The sequence below is a fragment of the Equus przewalskii genome, chromosome 6 (genome assembly GCF_037783145.1).
Source record: "Equus przewalskii isolate Varuska chromosome 6, EquPr2, whole genome shotgun sequence".
NCBI lineage: Eukaryota > Metazoa > Chordata > Mammalia > Perissodactyla > Equidae > Equus > Equus przewalskii.
The window spans coordinates 46,147,835-46,169,856 of NC_091836.1; the positions used below are offsets into that span (position 1 = coordinate 46,147,835).

The following is a 22,022-nucleotide window of genomic DNA, read 5'->3' on the forward strand; positions in this document are numbered from 1 at the left end:
CAGCCTCAGCAGCCAGACAGAGGCACCCGGAGCCTGAGCACACACCTATTCTCTCTCTCTCCCTCACTCACTCACACACGCGCGCACAGACAACGTTGCCGTCCACACACACACGCTGCTGGTATCCCCGCCAGGCTCTGTCGCGCCCATGACATCTCCATGTTCTATCGCAGCCGCAAACTCATGTCAGCTCGCCCCGGCGCGGTGTCCGGTGTGCACAGATGCCCGTGGACGCACACACGGGGCGTGCGGGGGCCACCTCGGCACCCCGACACCAGTCGGTGTTTGGCCACCCCCAAGAAGAGAGAACATGACATCCACAAGCAAGCGAGGAGACTGGATGTCTCCCCCTCTCCAGGCGCTTTTCATTCTCTTTTCTCCTGCTCCAGTTGGAACATCCACTCCAGCATCTTTTTAATCAGACCTAAATCCTAAATATGTGATTTCAGCTTTGTTATCAACACCGATACTAATGTTAATCACAGTCATAAGGAACAAAACACTTCTTGTTAGCACAAATAAGGTGGTTGTCTCGGCCACATCAGGGTTAAAAGCTACACGGGGCAGCCCGCGGCCCCGTCCCCACTGACCCCTTCACCCTCTTTCCCACTCAGTCAGGTGACAGAGGGCCGGGCTGTCGCTTTTTGGGGTTTTTTTTTTCTTTGCTTGTTTGCTTGTTTGAAGTTTAAATAATAATTGATTTCTGTTTACAAAAATAAAACTGGAAAAAATTAAATAATTACCATGGATCTGAAGCACCCGGCAAAGCCCAACGCCCGATTCTGAGCTTCTGGACTCAACAGAGTTGTGAGTTGGGGGCGGGTGGGGGGAGGGGGAGGGGGAGGAGCAGGGAGGAAGGTAAATGTTTTAAAGGGGGTTATTATTGGTGTTCTGGGGAATAGGGGCCGGGCTTGGGTAGATTCTCAAACCCTCCCCCCTCCTGCCCACCCCACGCTCCATTGCACAGAAGGGGGAAATTAATATTTTTTTTGAAAAGGAGCAAAAAGAAAGAAAGGTCAGGGATAGCAAGCAGAGAGAGGGATCGAGCTGGTTGCCACACACGCCAGGTAAACAAAAGCCAACCAAAAAAAATCTCTTTTCAATTTCGCCCCCTGTGCATCTTCTTCCAGTTAAAAAAAAAAAAGATGCAAAATTTAAAAATCAAAACCTACCTCCCAACCCCCCCCAACACACAACACACCCTACCCCACCCCCGTGCAAAACAAAAACAAAAACAAAACCCTGGAGGGGGAAAAGCGGCAGCTGAAGAAAAAGGCTTTCGGCTTTGGCAGCAGCACAGGGGTGTAAACTTCGGGCTGCCTCCCTCCGCCTGTGAGCCTGATCGCAGGCAAAGGGGGAGCTCGCCGATTCCCGGGAAGAGGACGCGTTCGGACCGGCTGCAGACCGTCGCTGGCAGACGCATGCAAAAGAGAGAGAGAGGGAGAGAGGGAGCGAGGGAGGGAGGGAAGAAGAGAGAGAGAGAGGGAGGGAGTGAGGGAGAGAAAGAGAGAGGGGGAGAGAGCCAGGGAGGACGTGGATGGGATGGGGCTGTGTGCGAGTGCCGAGTGTGAGTGTGTGTGTGTGTGTGTGTGTGTGCGTGCGCGCGTGCATGCGTGCATGTGTGTGTGTGTGCTGGTTCGGTTTTGGGTTTTTTTTTTTGCCTCTTTTCTCTCTCTCAAACTCCCTCTCTCTCTCCCCTTTCATGCTCAATCCCCATCCATTTGCTTGTGCCAAAGCCTGTAAAAAGGGGGGGAAGGAAGAGAGAGAGACAGAGAGAGAGAGAGAGACAGAGAGAGAGAGAGAGAGAGAGAGAGAGAGAGAGAGAGAGAGAGAGAGAGGGAGAGAGCGCGAGCCCGCGAAGGATCCACCTATTTGGCAATGAGACATCCAACAGCAGCCAATGGCTGCGTCCAAGGGGAGGAGGGAACCGGGCGAGCCGGGAGGGTGGGGAGAGCCCCCGGCAGTTGGAGACCAAAAACAATTTGCCCAATCGACAAGTTCACGTCTAATGAACAAGCAAAGTCCAGCAGTTATGAATTTTTCATTCCGGGCTCCCACTCGGGTCCATTTGGCAGCAGCCACCCAGCAAATTTGGAGGCGGGTGGGGTGGGGGGAACTAGGATTGAGGAAGATGCAGAATTTTTTTTTTTTTTTTGAAGCCAGAAAAATAAATAAATAAAGGCCTGACTGCGGGCGGGCTGCGGGCGGCGCCCCAGAAGGCCTTGGGGAGAGCAGCTGCGCCTTCTCTGTGTTTTGGTTTCAGTCTCTTTCTCTCAGGCCCGCACACTCTCTCTTTTTCTGGTTCTATTTCTTTTTTTATTTATGGAGCGCACAAGGGCGAGTGGAAGTTTTCCTCCCCAGCCATACACACGAGCCTGCGGTGCTATGAATAGAAAGAAGAAGAAAGAGAGCTAGGAAAGTGTCGATGCCAGCAGCACTTCCAGGCCAGGGACCCGGCGCCCAGGGTGCGGCCACCCCTTCGTCCCGGGTCTGGCTCCTGCGCTGGGGGGAGCACTCCCAGCCCCCCCCCACCGGCCCCCTCTCCCCAGCCCCAGGCGAGCTCGGCCGCCTCCCTCGGCCCACACCCAGCCACGCACGCTCCATTAGTGGTGAAGAGGGATGCCAACGCGATGCAGCACGGCTCGAGAAACTGCAACAGTTTATTAAAATAGCCTCCTGTCACAGCACTCCGCTGACAAGCACTACACGCAGCCACAAACACAACAGCCAACCCCAGAGAGAAGTGACAAAGGCAGGAAGATGGACACGACTTCCAAACACAGTCACCCAAGTCCTGCCGGCGCCCCTCCCCCCTCACTTAATTCCTTGCCTTCTTGGCTTTGCCCTCTCCACTGGAGGCATGTTTAGTGTTCTCGGTTGGAGGAGGGGGACACTCACCTGTCCCCCATTCAATCCAGACTAGAGGGCCCGAACCGCATGGAGCAAGGTGCAAGAGCATAAAATAAGAAACCCAAAGGAAAGGGAGAGCGCTAAGAAAGGGAACACCACCACAGAAAGGAGAGGCCTCCATCAGGAAACATGGCTCGAGCTTGAGGAAACCAAGTTACAGAGCACAGACCCAGGGGGAGCCACTGCTCCGGGGCCCTCCTCCAAGGCAGGTGGGAAAGTGAGCCGGGGAGGGAGCGGGAGTGTCCTCTCCACAGCGCCGTCTCAGGGAGGGCCTGGGGAGCAGCCAAGCCCTGGAGCAGCCATGAGGAGGGGACAGTCAGAACGGAAGAGCAGAGAAAGCCTGAGCCGGCTCAGACCCCGGGCCCTAGGGCTGCCCTCTCCCCAGGGGAGCCTCAGCCCTCAGCTGGCAACAGAAAAAAGGTCACTGCTCACTCGCGCCCCTTTCTTCCCCATCTGAAACCCTGTGCTCGGTGGCCTTTATGCTGGCGGAAAGGCTCCCGGAAGAGCGCCTGGGGTGCGCCAAAACAAAACGGGGCGGCCCTGGGCTGGCACTGAACCTTAACAATGGGAAAGGTCTGCCCAGCACCTGGGACCCCAGCCCGGGCCCTCACTGTATGAAGTGAGCTCAGGGCTGACCCCGCAGGGAAATGGTCAGCAGGGAGAGAGCAAGAGACAGGTGTCCCTTCGGACAGGCCTCTCAGGGTGGCATTCAATCATTAACGTCCTGTTAATGACCAGCTTCACCAGCTGAGTGCCATAAGGTGCCAAACCCTGCCCCTCCACCTTGAGAGCAGCCATCTCACTTTCTAAAGTCGAGATGAGACAGGAGAAACTGCAAGTGAGTTTACATTTGGCACAGGGGTGTTTTTCTGATATTTTGATTTACACTAAATATTAGACACAGAACAGAAAATGGCCAACGGGAGCCTCCTGGAGAATCCTGGCATGCTCCGGCTCACAGACCGCAGCGCCGGGTGGAAGAGGCGCGCTGAGCATGGGTTGACTCTGATCGGGTAGCGCAACTGGGTGGGCGGTGGAGACATGGCCAGTGGAGGACCCATGTGGAAGCTGGGAGAACAGGATGAGATCCATGATTCACTCCTGGATGGAGCAAGGGGTCAAAGGTCCATGGAGCGGCCAAGAGATGGGACATAGAAGTGGCCCAGGAAGGCCAGCAGAATGGCTCCATGGAGCCTCAGGGACCCGTGCAGCACCTAGCAGGCCCCCTTAATTCTCCCTTAACTGGAGGAACAATGAGCCCTTCCCAGGTGAGTAACTCGAGGGAGAACAATCATCAATTGTCCTTCTCCTGCCAGCGGCCACAACCTTGAAGGTGAGCAGAGAGGGTTTCCAGGCAGAGCTCTCCCCTCACCCTGTCCCCACAAGGGCCACTGGCTCCTGCGGGGAGGCCTTCCTGGAAGAGCAGCCAGGGTATTCAGAGGGCTTGGGAGGGTGGGAGCAGGGTTGCCCTCTCCCCTTGGGCACAGGGAGAAGAATCACTCAGGTTCCATTAGAAACACTTTGAGTGCCCGCCCCTGCAGCCCCCTCCTCTTGCATACCAGTGGTGGTGGCTCTAGGCCCTGGACACGCCCCTCAGGAGCCCTAGACAAAAGGGGACTGTCCCCCTTTTGTTAAAAGAGTGGAGGCTCCTGTTGGAAGATTACCTGTCCTAGACTCAGCCTCCTTCCCTTCTCCCCTCCCGCTCTGCACGCCCTGCACCCTGCACCCGGACCAGAGCCAAGACGAAACCCTCAGCCGCTCAAGGCTTCTCCCGGCTGAGTCACCCACAAGTGCAAGGGTTCAGGGGATGGAGGGAGCAGGGGGCTCGGCAGGCCAGGAGGAGGAGAGTGGAGGGGCGAAAGGGAAGGAGAGAAAAAACAACTGCTGGGAAAGGAAACCAGTGATGCTGGTGAGAAAAGTGAGCGGAAAAAGAAAATCACAGAAGACAAGGGGAAAAATAAAGGGAAAGCTGGGAAACTAGGGGGGACAAGGTCTCTCCCCATTTAAAAGAAAAATCGAGAAGCCAAAGATAAAACTTTAAAAATTCACGTGGGCTTTTGGTTTGTGAAAAGGAATTTTTCTGCCCTTGTGAGAGAAAGGACTCTCTCTTATTACTGTCAAATATATAGAATTTGATTTTTTTTTAAAGAAGCAACAGTTTTCACTGAAACATTTCTGACATACCCATGCCGCTTTCAGCCATCACTCGGAGAAATGTGCCTCCAAAAGAAAAGACTGAGCGGGCCACAGAAAAAGAGGAATAGAGAGAAGGAGAAAGAGAGAAAGAAGCCAAACCTGGAGAGAGAAAGCCCAGCTGGGCCAAACACTGCAGAGAGAGAGAGGATATCAACGGAGAGAAAGAGGACAGGGCGGAAAGGAAAAAGGAGCACAGGGAAAAGATGGGGCTCTGGGACGGGGCGAAAAAGGGAAAACCAGCTAAGGAAAATGATGGCTTCTATCACAAGAACGTGAAATATGTGGTTTCCCAAAACGCCACAAAACAAGTGAGGCCTTGTGGATTATTGAAGGGAAAAAATAGGAAAATATGTACAGAACATCACTCACATACACAGTATTCAAAAGTCTTCAAGGAAACAAAATAATTTTTTCCAGCCTGAGACAGGTTTTGAAACCAGCCCATACCTGCCAATAGCGGGACAACTAAAAGCACAAGAAGTTATATCTTTAAAGACAGGGCCACTGTTTGGCTCTCTCTTTATCTTAAAAAAAAATCTATTTGTCCACATCCTGCTTGCTTTAAGGCCCAGATTTATTTTTTTCAGAACCCTGGACACATGCTAATTTTATATACATATCTCCACACTCATTTGGATAACTATACACAGTTAGTGCAAATAACCGACCAAACCTCCACAGGAATCACCAGGTGTTTCAGCATCCATCTCACTACTGCGTATCTGTAGCCTGGGTGAACAAGGATGCAGGAAATGTAAAAAGGCCACAAACAGAGCCCCGATTCGTCCACCCAATTACTAGGATTTTATAATTCAGCCTTGGCCCGAACTGAAAGAGGCTGACCTCACGCCCCTGAGCTCTCCCATCGTGTCCCACAGAAGAAGGGACACAAGAAAGCAGTGCCCAGACTCCCGGCAGAGATGGAAAGAGAACTGTGGGCAGCAAAAGGAAAGGGCCCAGCCGCTTATCCTCGAGGTGGGTGCGGCCTCCCCCTCTTTGGGGGCCGGCGGGAAAGGGCTCTGCAGCCAGAGTAAAATCATCCAAGAGTCTCGAGACGCAGGCATGGAAAACAGAAAACGCACACTGCCAGGAGGCTCAGAGAATTTGGACAAAGCGGGTTTTTGGCTGACTTGGGCCTGTTTCCCTCTGCTCAGGAAAGCGCCGGCGTGGTTTTCCTAGCATCCTCACCCTGGTGGAAGGGATGTGCCCCACACCCCTCGCTGGGTCTGGGACCCGCCTGCCTCAGAACCAGGCCACACACTCCTCTCCTGTAAAACTGCCCCCTTTCCTTCCTCTTCTCCTGACGACGACGACCACGGAGGAGCGGTGGCCTGGGATCGGGCCAACAGGCAGCCTCGTTCTGGCTCCACACGCCTGCTCCCGGCACACCTCCCCTCATCCTCCTGGCACCGAAAAGAACAGGGTAGGAACGGGACACTGGGGGAGACAAGCTACTTTCTAGTGTAACTGGAAATTGTTTACTTTCATCCTCTACAGGGAATGGGAAACAAAACCTCTAGTCTTTAATTCATTATTTATAGCTCCAAACTTCCCTGCGTCACGAAATAAAAGTAAAAGCCAGGCAGGCCAGAACCCTGTTTTCCAGCGGGGGGGGGGGGGGCGCTACGCAGGATGGGACCCTCCCCAGAGCTCACAGGACAGAGGAAGCCAAGGGCTATGAGGGCCAAGAGCAGCGTGGAGCCCGAGCCTCACCTGCCTAGTCGGCCTGGACAGTGTCACGCCCTGGTGGCCAAGGGCCCAGGAAGAAGGAAGAACGCTTCTGCCCAGCAAGCTTCACAACTTTCTCTAAAGAGCTGAAGCACTGACAAAAGGCATGGGAAGCATGTAAAGATGAGCTCTGTGCCCAGCGCACTGTGAAAGGATCTGGAGGGCACGAGAGAAGGCCGGAGCCAACGGCAAAATGCTGAAAACTCGCCCGAGGCCCAGCTGCCAAGCCCCGACTCCAGAAAAGGCTTGGGATCCTCCAAGGGAGAGCGGCCTCTCCTTCCCCCAGCACGCATCCCGCTCTGGGGAGACTCCTCCTGCAAAGGCCCTCCACGAGAGCTCCGTCAAGATCACGGTGACATCCCCTTGCTCTGCCCGGTGGATGCCCCTGCTAGAGAAGAGAAGGGCCTCAGCCAGAGAGCTTCTCCTGCTCTGCCTGCCCGCGGCCCAGGCTGCACTCCCCGCACCCTCAGCCAGAGAGCCTCTTTCCTGCAGTTGCTGAGACAACAGGCAGTGCCCAGAGCCCCGGGCAGAGAGCAGGGTGGCCAGGATGGAAGAGCCGGAGGTTTCCACCGCTCGAGGGCTCAGGGGACTGGGCTGGCCCTGTGTGGGCAAGCGGCTTCCCCAAAATGTACAATTTTAGGAGTTGGAAGGAAGACATTTGTCAGTCCCTCAAAATGTATTGCTCCCGCCCCCCCCCTGCAACTATTTCATTATCAGGATCACTGCCAAGGAAACCGGAGGATCCTCATTCCCCTGGTATGTCGCCCCTGCGGAGGCTGGCATGGGGTGCCGGGAGCTCAGGACCATGCCCACCCCTCGGCCACAGTCCGTCCCTCCCCGGCTCCCTTTCTTTCTCACCCTCTCTCCCCCTCTGTGTCCTCCAGCTCCAACACAAACTGTTTGCACGGGAAGTCTCCCTCTCTGACCCGATTCAGCACACACAAGAGAAAACTGTGGGCGACAGACCCAACGTCCTAACGAACTTGAGTTAATTAATGCTAAGGAAGAAAAGAGGCGCCCTCGCTCTGTTGAATCACGGTTCACTAGCCCTTTCAGTTTGCTGTGGGTGGAGGAAAAAAAAAGAGGCTTTTTGGTTCAAATATTTTTGGGGGGCGAAGGGAAAACAAAAACACCGCAGAAGGGCCGTGGAGGGCGAAGCTGTCAGTACCTGCCTGGGGAACGGAGGCGAGGGCGGCCGAGCGTCCTCCCCTAAGCTTCTGGCCTGACGGGCGCTGGGAAGGCCGAGACGGCGAAAGACAAGGGAGGAACTATCATGCGCTTGCCGGCCTGTTCAAATAAATCGCTCCAAAAATTATACTGTCAGACTCTAAGATACATATATTTTTGAAAAAAAAAAAAACCAAAACCCAACAACTCGATTATGAGCAGAGTCGTGAAAATGTTTTAACAGTGGAGAAAACCAAAGTATGGATGGCACGCGTACAAAAAATTTAAGTGTGCAGAAAAAAAGAAGAGGTGGTAACGGGGGGCAGGGAGAACAGCTGCAATTTTGCTTTCCAGATGTTGACAGCAAAATGTAATTGGCAAGTAACTTCCTCCTTAATGCTTTGCATCCTTTGGTCCTGAGACGTTAAAATCCTGTTGCTAGACCTGCGTCTGCAGGCGCTTTCCACGCACTCCGCACACGTGGACGGGCCAGGCAGCCTCGTGGACCACACGCCTCCGAGCTTGTTTACCAGCCCTCCCACCATTCCTTAGTGGGGAGGCCAGCAAAGCAGGCCAGAAGACGCTCTTATTTAAATTTTATTATTATTATTATTATTTTGTAATGTAGGGCCTTTTCTTTACTTTTGATGCTGAGCCTTCCTGCCCTCTCCGCTTTTTTTAATACATTTTTTAAGTGAAGCGTGGCACACACACAGAGGGGAGCACAGTTCTAAGTCTGCCGCTCAAGACATTGTCACAAAATGAACACACCTGGGTAGCCCCACCCGGGTTAGGAAACAGAATGTCTTCAGCACCTCAACGGGCCTTGAGTTTTTAAGCTATAGAGTTCTCACAATTTATATGCCTTAGAAACAGCTCCTGCCCACGCCAGGAACGTCAAATTCGCGCACCTATGTACACACACGTGTTCCAGAGCAGGGTGCGCTCCTCATGTGACTGCACAAACGTAGCGAAACGAAGCCCCTCACACCCGCACTGCTGCAGAGGGGTTTCTGCCTGCCCGGCTCTGATCCCATGCACAGGGCGACCGACTGTGCACAGGGTTGGTAGACCAGCAGGGCACTCACGTGTCGGGGACAAACCGGGCCCACCCATCGACGGATCCATGGATCGGAAAGCCAAAGACCTCTAGGGAGCGAGCACAGGCAGGGCCTGGGGGCTCAGGACATGCTGGTCACGGAGGCAAAGAGGCTCTGCAGAGTCGGGGGCATGAAGGGCGAATGAGCACCCACGAGAGCAAGCCGCGCTCCTCCCGGTCCAGAAGAGCCTTGCATGGAGAGGAAGGGGTGGCAGCGGAGAAAGGGGTCAAGAGGCTGACTGAGGGGGTCCTGGGATGGGCGGGCTGCCTGGGGAGGGAGGCCCAGCCCTGCTGCATCTGCCCCCCCTTCCCTGGCTCCAGCCCCAGCTGGCTCCCCCCTCACTTTCACTTGCACTAAATTTACTTTATAATTTTAAAATTAAATTTTAAAAAAACCAGGAAAGAGAAAGCACTGAAGGCAAAATACCTCCCACAATATCTCTCCAAGGGGGAAAAAAAGTTTCTGCTTATGTAAAAAAGACAAATGCAAGGGATCGCCGAAAAGTCTAAGCACCGAATAACAAGGAAAATAAAAGAGAAACACATTTAATTAAAAACACCTGAAGCAAATAAATAACTGACTCCCTCTGCACCTCGAAGGCACCACACAGCCGCTGGCGCCAGTGGGCACAAGCACCTACCCCCAGTTCTTGCCCACTTTTCCCTTTCCTTTCTCCCGGGGAGCTGTATCTGCCCCAAGTCCTACAGAAGCCCCTTTTCCTTTCCAGCTCGCCCACCCCACACCTGGGGAAGGAGCAGGGCAGCCACCTAGGCTCCCACGAGCCTGGAGCAAACCTCTGCAGCCCCATAAAGAGCCCCTTCCTCCATTCCCACATCTCCCCTGCTGTGCCCGCCACGGCCCCTCTGGAGTCTGCTCTCCTGCCCCAAATCTAGGTCCTGAGGGTGGCGGCCCTGTCCTGGGGGCTGCACACCAGGCCCAGCCCAAGTGGGCAGCTCTCTCCCCTACCAAAGGCACAGGGCTGCCAAGGCCGTCTCTTGAGGACCGCATTTTCTCTTCCTATTGCATATGGGGCTGGGAAGCAGGAATTGTTCAGCTTAATTTAAAATATGAGAAGAGTGTGAGCTCTCTGAGCATGCAATCTTTAGAAACAGTTGATTACTTGATCCATTTGGGGAGGGGTACAGAATAGGCATCCGGACTCTGCATCTGAGACCCCATATCCCCCACCCGGATTGACTCTCCCACCAGCCCGCAGCCTGGGAAACGCGCCCTCGGCTGGCACGGGGGTACCAGAGGCCGGTTCCTTTCTTCCTTTCTTTCTTTTTTAAATCGCTCTAGCGCAAACCAGGCAGTGGGTCAGGGCCCAGAGGCGGGGGAGGGAAGAGGAGAAGGCCGTCTCTGAAAGAGGGGGAAAAAAAGGAAAGCGAAGCTCCGACTCCGGGAGATCGGCCGCCGCAAGTTTGCCGGCTTGTGCCAGCCTGGGGATTTGCGAATCAGACCGGAGCGGAGGGAAAGGCGACGAGGAGAAAAAAAGCCCGCATTAAAACTAACCAGCTCTGCCTAAAAGCGAGCTTTCCACCCTTTAAATAAGACAATGCTGAGGGGAGAGGAGAGACGAGTTATTTCTCACTCTTTAATTATTCCAATGCTTCGCATTATTTAAAAAGAAAAAAAAAACCACACACATTAGCCAATGATATATTCTAACCCGCAACAAAGCTGGTATTTTTCTCTGATTACAGACTTTGCCGTGGCAAACCCGGGCTCCGACGGCAGAGGCAGCGCAGACCCGCGCTCCTCGAGGAGACACAATTTTATTAAAATCGTCATCATTCCTTGCATTTCCGCAGCGCCTTTGCAGCGGCGGAGATCCAGGTGCCCCACGCCCCTTGCTACCCAGGGAACTGCGACCCGAAAGCTCAGTGGCGAGGCAGGCGAGGCTCGCCAGCTCCACGGAGCGCCACGGGCTTGCATTTTTCTTTCCTTTTTTAAAAACAGCCTGTTTCCATCATCCAGCCTCTGTCTCACGCTCACCAAAAAAAAAAAAAAAAAAAAATGTAATCAAACTCCTTTACATTGTTTAGAATAATCCTTTAAAGAAGAGGGGGAAAGATGACCCGAAGAATAAGGGGGGAAAGGGAGCTGGGAGGGGGGTGGGCAGCGGGCACGAGGTGCAGGGCGCAGGGTCGGCGCGGGCCGGTCACCTCCCCCAGGGCGCCCGCAGCCGGCTGAGTCACCCGCACGAGGAAGAGGAAGGGGACCTGACACCATCCACGCGCATTTAAGCAATTCGGGGCAGAAGTCGGGTTGATGACCGACTCCGAGGGAGCCGGTCGGGAGGCCACGAGCGCTTCTCGGGTCCCCGGGCTTGGGGGGCGGCTCTGGACGTGCTCGGCCAGCCCCCCATTCCCAGCCAGGCCTGCCCAGGGCGCGCGCAAAGCGCCTGGAGGCCAACAAGGAGGACTCGGCGCCCCGGGTTCCAGGACTCGTCCGAGCGGAGGGCGGAGCCGGGCAGAGGGGTCCCGGCCGCTGTGCAAAGGGCTCTCGGAGGCCGCCAGCTCGGGCGAGGGCAGAGGCAACAGGAAGGGAAAGCGCATTTTCTGCCACTTAGTCACATTGCTTCCCGCGCTCGCCAGAGGCCAAGAGCCCCCCGAGGCCGGCCGAGCCTCGCAGCAGACCCTCGGCCCGCGCGGTCCCGCCCGGCCTGCTCTCCAGGAGGGCTCCTCCGAGGCGGAGGTCTGCAGGCGGCGCGGGACGCGCGGGCCCCTCGGGATGGGCGGATGCGCGAAAGTCGCCCTCGGGCTCGCAGCCGAGAAACCCAGAAGCGGCCGGAGCAGCGCGCGCGCCACCCACGCTGGGCAGCAGGACGGGCACAGGAGGGAAACTGAGGCAGGGGCAGCCGAGCCCCAGACCGCCGCTGGAGCCCCTGCTGGCGGCGGCCTTCGACGCTGCCAATGGCCAGCGCCCCAGAACGCGAGGCGGCCGGCCCTCGACCTCCAGACCCGGCCTGTAGGGTCGCTGGACGGGGCGGGGGGGGAGGGGGGATACGGCGCCCGCCTGCACAATGCCCCCGCGGCGCCTAGGGCAGCAGCATTTGGGCCCCACCCCCCCGGCCTCGTCTCGGGCCGAGCTCCATCACGCCCCTTCTGAGCTTCCCCTCACCCGCCCCAGGGGCCGGTGATGCTCGCTCCTCGCTTGACCCGGGGGACGATCCCGCCCAAGCGCTCCCCGCATCCTGGCGTCGACGCGCGGCTTCCCGCCTTTTCGCCTCCGCGCATGCGCACGCCTGACTTTGCACATGGCCCACTCACTGGCGGCGGGCAGCGCTCTAGGGCCCCGGGGGTATGCACCGTCGAGGGTTCTGCTGTCCCTTCCCACCCCGTGGTGCGCGGTGCAGGTGACAGCGCCGGTCAGCATCGATGTTCTGCAGAGTAGAAAGCACACAGCCCTGCCCCTGCCTGAGCCCAGGGGAGGCCCCCCCCACGACCCCCACTCCCCCATGCCCACCCCCCACCGCGTGAGACAATTGCAGTGGGTCGGGAAAATGGCACGCGCAGAAAGAGCCCCCCGGAGGCGACAGTGAAAGGAGCCCGTAGGCGGCGGGCACCTGGCGAGGAGCGTACGCTGGGGCTAGTACACCTGCACGGGCGCACGTCTCTTCCTGCGTTTGCACGGGCACACGAAGTGATGCACACGCGGACTAGGGGGCTTCAGGGCGACGTTGGGGCGGCTTAGAGCCTCCCCCGGGGCGGGGGCTGGAGAAGGCGCAGAAGACCATCTAACTTTCTTCACCCAGTTGGGGTGTCAAGGCGCTCTGGTTGGGCAGTGGGGCCACCTAGGGGATCCTGGGACACCCCCACCTGCGCTCAGCATGCGCTTCTATTTTAAGACCTCTGCCACCCCTCCAAAAGCCACCCACGCTCGCTCCTGAGGTCCACGGGGAGCACAGTGAAGCCGCCTCCACGCCCTGTCCAGGAGGGCTGCTTAGCGCACGGCCTGAGCTGCCAAGCTGGACTCAGGGGGGCAAATGGAAGTTTCGCCCGAGGAGGGGCATTAAATGGCCTCTTTGTGAGAGGAATTGCGGGCCGTCACTCAGGATTAATTTAAGCAGCAACAGCAAACACACACCGAAAAGCTACGTCTCGCCGCCAGCACCCACCCCCGCGATTGTGTTTCGGGGAGGGCTGCGGGATTCGGCGGTGTGGCCCGGACTTTAAGAACGTGGGGCGTCCACTGCGAGAAGGGGGAAGGCTGCTCCCGCTCGCCTCACGTCCCTGCTTGGCGAAATGGGTTTGCAGGTTTGGGACGAAGCCGAGTGGGGGTGGTAAACTCCACGTACAAACGTGGAGCGGGAATAGGGGGAGGTTCTTACGGATAAAAACTATATATAAAGGTACACATTTCCAATATAAATATAGCACATGCAGGGGCGCCACTGGGCAGCAGTTCTCGGGCGTCTCACCTGCGCCCCAGGGACATTTGGGGAGGCGGATGTTCTAAGAGAAATGGGGGCGACGGGAATTAGGCCTCCGCTTCCCAGTCTCCTCCCCCAACAACCTGAATGCGGCTTTGGAGCCAGGTGCCCTGGGCGGCCTGGCAGGTGTGCGGCTCACGTGAAACACACGCGTGTGCAGGCTGGGGAGGTGCGTGCCCGCGTGAGCCTGGAGCCACGCACGTGCATGGGCACGGGCGGCTCCTGCGGGCTCACTGATCCGCCTGAGTCCCGGACCCCCTGGGGGGCAGGGCAGCCACCTGTGCTGGGACGGAAACCGGGTCCGAGCTCAAGAGAGTGCGTGCGTGTGTTGAGCACCCCCATCTGGACAAGGGCGTGTTTATGCACATGTGTGCTCGGCATTCCCATTGGGGTGTCCGGTCTGGGTGTGCATACAAACTGGCGACGCCTGGGATTCCCGTCGGGGGCGCGGGGCGAGGGCCTGCTTGAGATCCCTCTCCGCGCGGCTGTGCAGGAGCGTGCCTATGTGAGTGCGCGCATCCGAGTGCCGAGCGCGGATGTCGGACCTGGGCCGGCGTGCCTGCGTCCGGTAGCCCCCGTCCGGGCCGCAGCACAGGGGTGTGCGCCTGTGCTTTGCGCGCGCCCTAGGAGTGGCCACGTGCGCCCGAGCCGCTGTCGTGGCCCAGCCGAGCCCGGATCTGGCCCCTAAGCGGGCCAGGGGGCAGAGCCGGCCCCCCGGCGGGCCTCGGCTGGATGTCGTTGGAGTCTTGTTGGTTTTGGCCGGGGCAGCTCTAATGGGGGAAGCCCCGGGGAGCGGGCGGGGGTGGAACAAAGAAGGGAAAAGCAGAGAAAGCGGGCTGCAGAGGAGTAGAAGGAGGAAGCCCCTGGAATGCGGAGAGCCCAGGACAGCCTGAGGCTCCAGGGCCTGGCTTGGGCTGAGGGACTTGCCTGGGAGCCCACGGCTGCCACTCCCCCACGTGGACAGGGACAGAGGTTTTGAAGACCCAGGACTACTCTGTGTTCCAGAATCCTGGCCCCAGCCAAGGGCGCCTACACACAGAATCCCACAGGGCCCAAGACTGCAGCCTCAGCAGGCCAGAGAGAGCCAAGCAGCATTTGGGGTGGAGGGCATGGCTCAGCCTCCCTCAGCCAGGGGCAGCAGTTTGAGCCCCCTTAAGGAAGGGGCCAGCAGGCTCCTTCCCCTGTCTCTTGGCTGGGCTGCTTATAACCTCAGTTTCCCCATCTGGGGCATGGGACAGGAACTCCCACGGTGAGGGCCAGGAGGGCAGGCTCGGCTGGACAGGAGTGGGCTGGGAAGCAGGGTGACCTGCTTGAGTTTTGCTTGCCCCTGGGGGCCTGGCTGAGTAATTCCTGCTACCCCACTTCTAGCCCCATCACCTTGGCGCTTGACCTTGTGGCCTCTGTTTCTTCATCTGTGTAACAGGTTACTAATCCCTGCCTCTGCTGGGAGGGTTACAGGAGGTCACGTGCACGCGCCCGCCTGCTGCCCGCTGCATAATTGCTCTGGATCTGGTAGCTGTTATTTTTATTGTCAGGAGTCTATGGCTGTGACAAGCTGTGACGCCTGGTGTGATCGCGTGAGGCTGGCTGTGTGTGCGACTGTGCCGCTGTGTGTGTGTGCGTGTGTGTGACAGGTTGTGTGTGAGACTGTGCGTGGACGACAGATTGTGCCGGTGTGCGGCGGTGCCTGTGACAGGCTGTCACTGCGCGACAGACTGCGGGTGGCGGGGTGTTGCGGGTACCGACTGTGAGTGGCGATGAGGCGGTGTGTGGGGCTGGACCGGGGGACCCCCACACACCTACTTCTGTGAGGGTCTGGCTGACAGTGAGATGGGGGCTTTCAGGGACTGGGGGGGGCGTCATCCAGTGTGCCCTCGGGCTTTGGCCTTTCCATTGCATCCATCAGGATCCCACCTGCTTGCAAACCTCGGGAGGTGACAGGTCAGAGGGACCCTATGATGAGCCTCCCCTTCGCCCACTGTGTCAGCTCAGGTGCCCACCCCCCCAGCTTCTTGCCTTGGTTTGGGGGACCCCAGGAAGCTTGTCAGGGACCTTAGGGCATGGAGGTCCCCAGGCCTGGCTGGCTTCAGTGAAGGACACACACCCGGAGCCTGTTTCCCACACTTTCCCTGAGCTCCAGGTCACTGCAGGGCCTGGAGACCTAGAGAAGGAGGGATCTGGGGAAGGATCCAGAAAACGAAGAGAGAAATGGAGGGAGAAGGCGAAAAAACCAGAGAGTTCCCTGGGACCTGGGGAGCCCAGAGCAGCTTGGGGTGGGGACCTCCAGTCACGGTGGACACACCTCAGGTCTGCGGGGTCAGGATGGGCAGAAACGCCATCAGACACGCGGGAGCACGGCTCATGTGCCAGGCCCCAGCTCAGACCCCGCTTTTACAGCCTCACTTCTCCATCGACGATTCCAACTCAGACGCCCTCCTAATCAGGGTGGGATTCCGCTGCTTCCACCACCCCACCCACCAATTTCCTGTATGGTTGGGGAAACTGAGGCTGAGACAGACAAGGGGACCCATCCAAGCACCCGCTCAGGCCCAAGAGGCCTGAGTATACAAGACTCCTGGCTTCCAGAATCCTCACCAGCTGGAGAAATCCTGGGGCCCGTGGGCTCGGGGCAGCACGCGGTGAACCCCGCCCTCCCCCCCCCACCCTGCTCCTTGGCGTGTCAGTGTGTGTGTTGCATGTGTTATGGCGTGAGCTGTGGTCCGCTGCTGTCATGCATCTGGTGTGCAAGCCACGGCATGAAGCATGTGTCCCTCTGTGGGTGCAGGCCTGTGTGAGTCTGTGTGTCCGTTCGGGGCCAGCCCTGCCACAAGGTGGGGAGAGGCGTCGATGCACCCCCACCCCCCCGAAAGTGTGTCTTTGATACTTGTAGCCTGGGCAGGCAGCGAAAAACAAGTTTCCACAGGGCCGCCTTGGGTTGAGGCCAGGCCGTCCTCAAATAACATTTGAAGTTACTTAGCAAACTTTGTTTAGTGCTGAGAGGCGCGGGCAGCGGGCTGGGGGGGCAGCAAACCGGTTCCTCCGAAGTCCCTTTGCCCCTCTGGGGGCAGAAGTACCCAACGTGGGGCTTGGGTTCCCCCGCTGGCTCTGGGGAGGGGAGCGGGAATCTTGGGGGTGGAGGGTTCGGGGCCCCCCATAGATGGAGCCTTCCTTTTGCCAGTCCAGGCCCTGGGCTTGGGCAGAAATGCCCAGAGGCTGCCACTAGGCCTTGGACCAACCAGGAATGGAGGAGCCACACTTTCTTCCTTTCCCCCCTCCATGCAGCCCCTCTCTGCCAGCCTCAGGGCGGGTTGCACGAGCTAGCTTGGAGCATGCGTCCCCCTCCAGACACACACACAGGCCCCCAGAAAGCCCCGGGTGCCCACATGCCCAGCCCCCAAAACTCTCCTGTGCCGCCGGGTCCCAGCCCCAGGCAGCAGAGAGGGCCAGAGAGCCAGTGATGGCGGGTTTGGAAGTGAGGTTGGTGCCCAGGGGAGGGGGAGGGGGAGGAGATGCCAAAAATGGTGAGCCATTACAGCGAGAGGGAGGAAGTGAGCAGGGAAGATGGAAGGCGGGCAGGCATCCTCTGAGCTTGGGGCTGCAGAGGGGCAGTGGAAAGGCAGCCTGGGCCCTTCCAGGGAGCAGGCGTGGGGGACAAGCCCCAGGTGGCATGGGACAGGCAGGGGGCCCGGAGACGCCCTGCGCTCCCCCACCCCCACCCCAAGCTTCGAAATGGAGACTGGCAGCAGCAGCCGCTCGGCTCTGCCCAGGCATGGGGTGGGGGTGGCGGGAAGGCAAGGCGCCAAACCAAATGCCACCAGGCTGGGCACGGTGGTTGCCAGCCGGCAGCACCGACCCCACCAGCACCAGCCCAGAGCCCTCACACCTGGAGCTTGGAGGGTGGAGAGGGGGGCCCAGTGGGACTCGGGGGTCCAGCAGACAAAGCCAGGTCCCCTCAAGCTGTGGGCAGGTCCCCAAGACCCTACAAAGATGGCCTGGCCTGGCACTGCCAGGGTGACGGGCTGGGGTAAAAATAAGCTGGGCCCGCCCCGGGGGAGCTAAATCGAGGGGCCCAGGTGGAAGTGCCACTCCGGGCCACCAGCTGCCCCCGCCCCACCCCCCGGCTCAGAGCGACCAGGGTGAGAACGCCCGGTGCCCATCGAGGCCCAGTTTTGTACAGGAGAAGCCCCGGCCATCTTGTCCCCAGGTCCCAGCGGGCAGCATACGGTGTGTCCACAAGTACAGATAATGGATGACCTCAGGCAACAACAATAGGCCACGCATTCCAGGCAGTTGGTGGGGGCGGCTGCGCTAAGCCACTACCCTTGACCTCCAGACCGCCCCCTTTGAGAAGGAAAAGGCCTTCGAGGCCACACTCGGGTTCTGGCAGAGCGACGCTGAGCTGAGAGTGGGCCTCTTGGACACTATCGCTGTCTCAAGTACTGGGCACTCCCTTGTTCCCCAGGCTCACTGTCTGCCCTCCCACCTGGGCTGGCACCTCCGCGATTCTGCTCCCTGCCGAGCCCCCGGGGCCTAGAACAGGGCCTGGCACCCAGGAGGTGCTCGGTAAATATTTGTCAAAGGAATGCACAAGCCCCCAGCTGTATCCCCAGCATGCCGGCTCCAGCTAGGTGCCCAGCAAGGTGTGGGAGAGAGGGCGTTGGGCCCTGCCGAGGTGACGGCAAGCATGGCCAGCAGGAGGGCAGAGGAGGTGAGATGACCTTCCACTCCCATTCTGAATCCTGGATGGAAGAAGATCCGGAGGTCAGAGTGGTAAGGGGGGTTCAAGGGCCGACAGCTGGGGTGCACTTCCAATGGGATGTGGGGGTCTGTAGGCCCACTCTGAAATCTGGTGAAGGCCAGAGAATAAGGTGCAATTCTGTCCCAGGAGTAGGATTTAGGGTGGTGGCAATCAGAGAAGAAGCTCAGCTCCACCACTTCCTAGCCCTTGCCCCTGGCACTAGCTGCCTCTTCTTGGAGTCTCACTTTTGCATTTATAAAATCAAGCCCTTACTTCACATTAAGCACCGTTTTAAAGCACTTTCTATGAACCAACTCCTCTGATCCTTACCACAACCCTGTGAGAGGAAATTGAGGCGCAGAGAGGTTGAGTGACTTGCCCAAGGTCACACAGCTTGTGAGCAGCAGAGCCAGAAGTCAAACCCAGGAAGTTGGCTCAGAGGCCCCACTCTCCTAACAACGTCCAAATGTCCCAAATGCCAGCAGTACCAAAGTGGAGAAACCGTGCCCTAATATACCGTCAGACACGCACAGTACTGTGCGCCCAGGCACAGCCAGCCCCTGTCACGCCTGCCTCACGTGGAAGGACTCAGGGGGACAAGCCGGAGAGGCGCTCACACGGGGTACGACACCGCGAGGATCAGCACTTTCTCCATCACTGTGGTCTCTAGGACAAGCACTCATTTCTTTGTCATCCTACAACAGCCTGCTCCTGCCCGATTCTGCTGGCGGCCTCTCTCCCCAGACCCAGAGCCGAGGCTCAGAAGCAGCCTCGCCTCCAGCCCGCCGTCTCCACACGCCAGAGCGGACAGCGAGAGTGGGCCCTCAGCGCCGGGCCTGCCAGCCGACCGGGTGTCCTGGAAGGGGTGGGTGTGCGGCCTCCCGGCCTTGTCCCTCCAGCGTCACCAAACCAGTGCCGGGACCAGAGCTCCTAGTTCCATCCGGGCCATCGGGGCCTCAATCTGCAGCTCGGACAGGGCCAGGCACAGCCCGGCGCCGAAGCGTGTGTGGATGTGACCTTGTCCCCAGGTGCAGGGGCAACACGCGGCTGTGTGCATGCCACGCTGATTGTGCGTGGGCTTGTGGGGGGGGTGCATTTATGATAACACGCAGGTCCTGGTGAGCAAGACTGTGTGTGAGACACTGTCAGCCGGCCTCTGTGCAAGTGTGCAAACGTGTAACGGGTCAGGGGTCCACTGCGCCCATGTGTGCATGACTGTGTGTGTCTGATGAGATGTGAGGCTGAGTGTCTCCACTTGAGCACTGTCGACACTGGGGCTCCATCTTGCTCTGTGGTGGGGCGTCCTGGGCACTGTGGGGTGCTGGGCAGCACCCCTGGCCTCCACCCACTGGGTGTCAGTGGCAACCCCCCTCCAAGTGTGACGACCACATATGTTTCCAGACATGGCCAAGCATGTGTGTCATGGCGTGTCTGAGGCATGTTACTGCGTGCGTGTGCTCCCATGTGTCTGATGGTGATGGGGTGGATCAACACTCGTGTGCATTCCGGGGGGTGTGACAGTGTGGCTGTGTGTGTGTGTCTGCAGGTCTGTGTACCCCTGCATGTTTGACAGTGGCAACACGTGGGTCCATGCTGTGTGTCTCCTGGTGTGTTTCTGTGCAGCCGTGTGTGCCATGGATCTGTGCCCACGTGTGCATCCCTGCACGGGTACCTGCTCGCCGACATGTCCAGGCGTGAAGGCGAGCCCCTTTGTGTGCGGACGCCTGTGTCTGTGTGTGCCTGGTCTGGGGAGGTGTGCCACGCCTGTGTGACAGCGTGACTGTGTGCTGCGTGGGCCAGTATGAGTGTGTGACTTGGTGTGAGATGGGCCCGGAATAAACCCCTGAGATGATCCCACTGAGGCCCATGTTTGGAGCGACCCTCCGGGATGGTCTAGCCCCCACCCTCAGCTCCTGGATGCCCCGGACTGGACCGAGAGCCGCCTCCTGAGGCCAAGGCGGTGGGGGCGCCTCTGAGCTGCCCCTTCCTTCGCCTTGGCTGCGGCGGATTCAGGTGGGGACAGACCCCCACCCCAGCCTGATCCGTGCCAGGAAGGCTGGCACTGAGCTTCCAGCCAAGGGGGCAGTGTCCTCGTCGGTGGCGGTGGCACTGCCCCTGCCCACTGCTGGCCACCACCCCCAGCTCCCCTCTGGGTGCGGCCCAGTGGGGGGAGAGCTCCCAGTGCAACCCCGGCTTCCGATTGGCTCCGGAGAGCCGCAGTGCCCGGTGCCCGCCTCCCCCTCCCTGGCTGGCGCAGCCACATCGGTAGTGGTGGCAAACGCAGCTCAGAGTTCTGGGCACAGCTGCGCCTCGAAGAGGCCTGCCAGCCCCACCAGAAGCCAGACACCCCAGCTCTGTGCCCCCGACCCCTCCCCACCCGCCCGCCCACCGGGCAGCGCCATCACCCGGGCCGCTGCCCCCTTCAGGCTGCCAGGCCGAGGCCAGCCAGCCCCCTCGCCCACCAGGCCCGTGCCCCCGGCCAGGCCCGCTCGGGGCCAGGCCCAGCTCGCCGCCACTCCCGCCCTCGGAGGGGCTCCTCGGGAGGGGGAGGTGGGGGGGGCGGGGAGGGGGAGCTAGCCCTTCTTCTTTTAGTGAACGCACCCAGAGCTGGAGCCAAAAATCGAGGAGGAGAGATATTCAGACGGAGCCAAGACGCGTTTGGCAGGAGGAGAGAGAGAGGGAGAGAGGGAGCGGGAGGAGGGGAGGAGAGGGAGGAAGGAGAGAGAGAGAGGGGGAAAGCAGGGGGGCCTCAGTTTCCAAATCCGCGCTCTCGCAGCCTCGGAGGGACAGCGGGTGACGTGGGGGTGTGGAACCCAGGGCAGGCCTGGCCGCGGGGCGGTGGACTCAGGCCCACGGAGACAGCCGGACACCCCAGCTGGCCAGGCCAGGACGGACACAGGCAGGAGCCAAGATCAATGCACGCCGGGCAGACAGAGGAGGCCTGTGGGCGGCCCAAACACACACTCGCACCTCGCCACACAACGGGCTTCTGTCCATGCCGGGCCAGGGGCATGGGCGGGGCCCACAGCAGGGCCACCACGGCCGCCCGACCTCAGGGGAGGCCACGGAGAGGCCGGCCTGCCCCCAGCTGCTAGCCTGGCTGCCATAGCCGGCATTTCACACCGTGCCGAGAGGCCGAAGGAGGCCAGGGAGGGGACCCGTGTGGGGAGACACACATCGATGGTCATGGGGACAAGCCTAGGATGCAATGCCATGGGGGCGATACCCGTGGACACCCGCACTGACATGTACGCTGACACAGGTCGACACGGACAGAGTGACACGCACGGTAAGGCACACAATACACTCCTTCCATGACAGTCAGACACCCCCAGGATACAATGGGCTGTACAATGACACACCACAGTGGCAACATGACACAAAGACGACAACAGGCCGCCCGACACACACGATGACACACACCACCGACCCCACCGTCACCAAAATATACAGAGATGCAGTTTGGGGTGACCCTCGGAGACACGGGCAGGCAGCACCCAGTGACGGACACGCAGACACAAGGACACTTGGAAAGGGACCCCAACCAGACGCGCGCAGCCACACGGCCCTCCTCGGGAAAATGGTGGCTCTAAGGGTTAGCATGCCGGTGAAGACACGCGGATCGAGGAGAACCCAGGTAGCTGCTCACAGCTATCCGCCAGCCCCCTGGCCTCCAAAGCCGGGGCTTTGGGGGCAGGAAAGCGAAGACGCCCCTTTTCCCCACCCCAGCTGGCGGGGGCAGGAGCCC

The 22,022-nt window shown here is 59.1% G+C and overlaps 1 protein-coding gene across 19 annotated transcripts in view; it reads right to left on the bottom strand.

The window, feature by feature from the left end:
- The window catches only part of NFIX (nuclear factor I X), a 90,929-nt gene that overhangs the window by 64,115 nt on the left and 4,792 nt on the right, over positions 1-22,022 (bottom strand). For 2 of the 19 annotated variants that reach the window (XM_070625337.1, XM_070625323.1), the window contains exon 1: positions 744-1,847. The exons of 3 other annotated variants lie outside the window; for them this stretch is intronic. In XM_070625337.1, the coding sequence (XP_070481438.1) occupies positions 744-746 (3 nt within the window). In that variant the 5' untranslated portion in view covers positions 747-1,847. Of the gene's footprint in view, positions 1-45; positions 339-743; positions 1,848-2,898; positions 3,057-22,022 lie in introns of those variants that run through there. 14 more of the 19 variants (XM_070625327.1, XM_070625340.1, XM_070625335.1 and 11 more) reach the window with 12 other exon arrangements.